This window comes from Antrostomus carolinensis, unplaced genomic scaffold (genome assembly GCF_000700745.2).
Source record: "Antrostomus carolinensis isolate BGI_N321 unplaced genomic scaffold, ASM70074v2 scaffold3381, whole genome shotgun sequence".
In the NCBI taxonomy this organism is placed as follows: Eukaryota; Metazoa; Chordata; class Aves; order Caprimulgiformes; family Caprimulgidae; genus Antrostomus; species Antrostomus carolinensis.
The window spans coordinates 65,575-70,414 of NW_010293307.1; the positions used below are offsets into that span (position 1 = coordinate 65,575).

At 42.2% G+C, this 4,840-nt stretch overlaps 1 protein-coding gene across 1 annotated transcript in view; it reads right to left on the reverse strand.

The window, feature by feature from the left end:
* The window catches only part of SYNPR (synaptoporin), a 46,885-nt gene that overhangs the window by 28,018 nt on the left and 14,027 nt on the right, over positions 1 to 4,840 (reverse strand). The window contains exon 2 of the mRNA XM_010177208.1: positions 3,145 to 3,269. Coding sequence (XP_010175510.1) covers positions 3,145 to 3,269 — 125 coding nt within the window. The remainder of the gene's footprint in view (positions 1 to 3,144; positions 3,270 to 4,840) is intronic.

Sequence of the window (4,840 nt, forward strand, 5' to 3'; positions counted from 1 at the left end):
GAGTTACAATGGCAGTAAGATAATGCAGGAGCCAAGCACAAGTATCATCTTCCCATAACTTTAATAATTCTTTCTTAATTTTTAACTGTACCCTTCAAAACTCCCCCTCTGTTGGAATTAATGATTTCTCTTGAATCCATTGTTTACTGAAGACTTTTGCAACTTTTAAGTTGAGGCTGAGGAAGACTTGGGAAAGGGTACAGAGATGCTCCTTGGTTTGCAGTGCAGGAGCCAAGCACAAGTATCATCTTCCCATAACTTTAATAATTCTTTCTTAATTTTTAACTGTACCCTTCAAAACTCCCCCTCTGTTGGAATTAATGATTTCTCTTGAATCCATTGTTTACTGAAGACTTTTGCAACTTTTAAGTTGAGGCTGAGGAAGACTTGGGAAAGGGTACAGAGATGCTCCTTGGTTTGCAGGAGCACCTGGAGCTACTTGCTGTGGAGTGCAATGTTCTTTCTTCAGTACATCCAGGACCAGTCTGGGGCTGTAGGAATCACTGCTTTGAAATCAGCTTGGCAATCTGTATGTTTTAATCACATATCCCCAGACTCTACCAGCACTGTTTTTTCCCCTCCTGCATCCTCCTTTTCTTTATCTAAGGTGATGGGCCTCAGAGGCACATGGTCACAAGTGAGATGCCCCCCCTTTCAGTCTGGAAAACTCCTTCCCCATTCTGATCTTAATTTCATGGAAACATTTTCTGGCTCCTTCAACCTCATTTCCAAAACATCCAAGTCCTCTTGCTTTACCAAACTGTCCTGTTGAGCCTTACAATTCTGTTTACTTGCTTAAAGCTCTTGACACTTACTCAACTAGCCAAGATCTAGCAGTCCAACTTCTAGGAGAAAAAAAACAAAACCTCCAATTCACAGCAATGGGAATGAAAGCAGGTACTAGCACAGCTGCATGGCTTTCTTAATTTCAAGTCACATCAGAAGGCACAGCTCAAATAGCAGCACTCAGGTATTCGACTTCTTCAGCATCATTGCTGACGGCCACAACAGCACCGTGGTGTCAGATGCTCAGTAGCATCTCCCCTTCCACCTACACCTCCCCCAGTTGTCAGCCAATAATCAGAACACTGAGGGCATTTGAAAGGAAAATGCCATGTGAATAAGGAATTATTCAGACCTAGATGCAAGACAACTGGTGGGAAACTCATCCTACCTACACAAAGCCTACGTGCCCATGCAGGCAGATAAGCTTCAGGATCACAGTCTCGATGAGGGAGCCTGAACTTAAAATGTGTCTGCTTTTTCCAAGGCTATCAACTGCTCTAATATGAGATAATTCTCTTTCCCAGCTAAGCTCACTTCTCTTTTTAGAGCATGCCCTCTCCAATCTGTTGAAGGAGCACTGGAGAAAAGTGGAAAGAGCAAATGTATGAGGAAGCCCTGGGAATATTTAGATGAAACAGTGAAATGACACCAAGTTCCACAGGTAGCACCCGGCCAGATTTTCCAGGCACACCTCTGCTACCCCATGTAACATCTTTGGACACTTTTTGCACATGGTTCAGGTTTGCATACAAAGTTCCAAACTGCACAAAAATTTAGTATCTTCATCCTTCTCCCAAAACACCAGCTGGTTATGTCTCATCAACTTTCTCACCCCCAAGTTACAGGTATTTTTCTACCATGTGGCCTGTTCATGCCATACACCCTACCTGGGCGGGTCAAACACACCCAGCCACAACCAGGAGCCACAGAACAGCTACAGTCTCCATCCCAGGTGGATCTGTTCTGCAAATAAACCCCATTTTGCATCATCTTTCCAACACTCTGGAATATTACAATTACCCAGCAATTATTTCCAGTTTTCTAATAAGCAAGACTCTGGGAAACTGCAGATCCAGCCACTTCCTTTTAAAAGCAATAGCTGATGTGCCTGGTAAAACACCAGGAGATACTTGCTGGTTACTTCTCTCCGTTCTATTAACTTTTTACATAAGGTACTATTTTACAATCATGCAAATTAAAAGCACTTTACTGTAGGGTGTATTCTGTAATGAATGCTGGAGAAATGACCTATTTGGAAGTGAATCACATTGCAAATCCACATAACTCAATTTTCAGGATCTATCTCATGCATACTAAGCAGAAATGAAAGAAATTTCAGACAAGTTCAAGACAAAAATTAAACATTTGTAATACCAGGAAATGTGCCTCTTTGGAGTAATAAATGTGTGTCAAGGAAGAACAACAGTTCAAGTAATCAAATTCAGTTTCCACTGTTTGGAAGTTGTTGTATTTTAGAACATGTTAAAGAAGTAGATGCTATTACATCTAGTCTGTGCATAGCAATCATAAGCAAAACAGTATGTGATTTCCCAAGGAAGCAAAATAATTTTAGAGTCATAGTGTACTAGGCTTGAGATTGGATTATGCATTCTTCTCTTAATCATCTCAATTCCTTAAAGAAATCACTTATACAGAAGTGAAAGGTTTCTAGAGTGGACTTGACATCTTTAAAAACAAGACTGTAGATGTTCTTTTGAAGCACGATCCTAAATTGCATGAACATTATTTCTTTTTAAACCTCACTACAGCTTTCAGACATACTTAAACAACATAAAATCTGTTTTCCTAAGTCACTAGGTTCCAGGGTTTAAAGTATTCAGGGACCAAGAGATGCAGACAGGCAATTAGTAGAATTTTCAACAGCATTTCAAAACTATGGTTCCAATGTGTTTCATCTTTAGTTTCCCCTTCCCCATGGAGTGGCTCTTCCCGTTCCTTGCTTCTCCAATAGTTGGGAATCCTCCCTTATTTCTAGCTTAATTAATGGCTACACCACAGTTAATGGCTACTTTATCTCCATTTTTTTCCTTGGGATGATGTGTTTTTGTTCTTTTTCTGTGCCTGCAGTTTTCCACCCCCTGAGCTATCCTAGGGTTTACAGGGCTCTTCACTGAGCTCCCACTTCCCAGCAGTTCCCATGGCCCCATCCACACCAGGCCTAACCAAATTAATTCCTCCTTCACATTCAGAATGTTGTGAGGAGAATTCAGGAGCCCCAGACTGGTGCTTAATCAAAAGCTGGTATAAATGATGGGAAACCCCACTGTGGGGGCTTCACATCCGTCCCCAAACGCCTACCTCCCTGCAAACCAACCACCACGAACCAAACGGGGTTACCTGAAGGGGTAGGCAAAGGCTATGTCAATGTTGAGGTCACTCTCTGTCTTGTTTGCACAGTCCACACTGAGGCGCAGTCCTCCAGAGTACCCACCGCATGTTGCAAATGCAAAGATTGCAAAAAGCTGTCAAAAAACAAACAACATTTTAAAATTTTATTTCGTTTCAGCAACCACCATAAGCAGATCCATGCAGCAGCTCTCACCAGCCCCCTCGGGTCAGGTTATCCATCACTCTGTGCGTTCAAAGCATTCCCATACATTACGCCTGCGCTCTTCCCAAAAGCCGATACAAAGAACCACAAAACTTGAAGCTCTGTTGCCACACGTAGACAGAAACATCACCATTTGTCTGTGCCTGGCATCTCAGCCCTCCCCTCCTGTCTGGAACCCCATTTGGGATTCACAACCCAGGCAGCTATTTAAATCATCCCACTGACAGGCAAGCTTGGACAACAGAAGGATGAATATTGACTGAGCATAATGAGTCAGTCTTAACCCAAATAAAATATTGGCAGAAGTATTTATAAGGAGCAACCAGGAGTAGCAATAGTAGACCAAGACAGTTCATGTGGCTGCCATCCCATTACATGGCAAAACAGAGTCGTGCTGCCCCTCTTCCATTTCATGTATGACTTGGGGAAAAAAACACAATAATTTTTAAAATTATTTTTTCTAAATCATTACCATAACCCAAGATGGATATAGAGGTGCAGTAAAGTGACACTCAGAAAACCAGGGGAAAAAAAAATCAAGACAAGATAAGCTCAGGCAAACCAGACAGGAACAAAGAACTTGGGTGGTTCTGCTGCAAACTGGTATCACATCTTAATCTTCTAGGAGAAAGGTGAAGGAGGGAGTGTGCAGGTCAGAGACACATCAGCATTTATATTTATATCAGAGATTCAAACAGAGGAATTTGAAACAGGAATGGGCATCTTTACATCATTGATGTAGGCTTCCTTGGAAGCCCCTGAGCAGAAGTGGATACAGCTTATTTATGCAGTTGTAATTTAAATTAAGGGACATGCTAGATTTTGTTGATTGAATCACTATAGATCTGAAGTAGCTCCACCAGCTTTAACAGAGCTACTCTGAGATCTACAGTGGGGCAGATATGGGAAGTGAAACGTAAGCCCCTGATCCCAGTCACAATTAAATAAACTGAAAGTCAGTAACCCAGAGGAAACAAACAGCATGCACATGTGGAAAAGAAAACATGTTCTTGGACACTGAAATATTACAGAGCAATCAGATGTAATGGTAAAACGAAGGACTGAATGATTCAGTAAAAGCAATATGGAAATAAAATAAATAGAAAAAAGAGAGCTATCCTTGCTGTACAAGGCTCTGCCAAACACACCGCTAATCTGAGTTCTTCCAATTCACAACATGAGCAAGGCCAGGCGTTTCAGCTGCCTCCTTGGACTTCAGCTTTGCATGTGCATCTTTTCCCCAGACCCTGCCAGGTTACGGGGGCAAGTCCTGAGCACTGGAGCAGGGAGAACTTCCCTGGCTGCAAGGGGATGGGCTGAGCACAATGGAGCACGGAGAAAAACAGCAGAATAACACAGATTCCCACCCCGCTACTCACTTCCAGTGTGACCAGAGCATATCACCAAGGAGAGACTTGCAAAGGTATTTAGGTGCTCAATGATAAGGAAAGTTGATAAAAACTTTGAATCAATTCTTCCTGC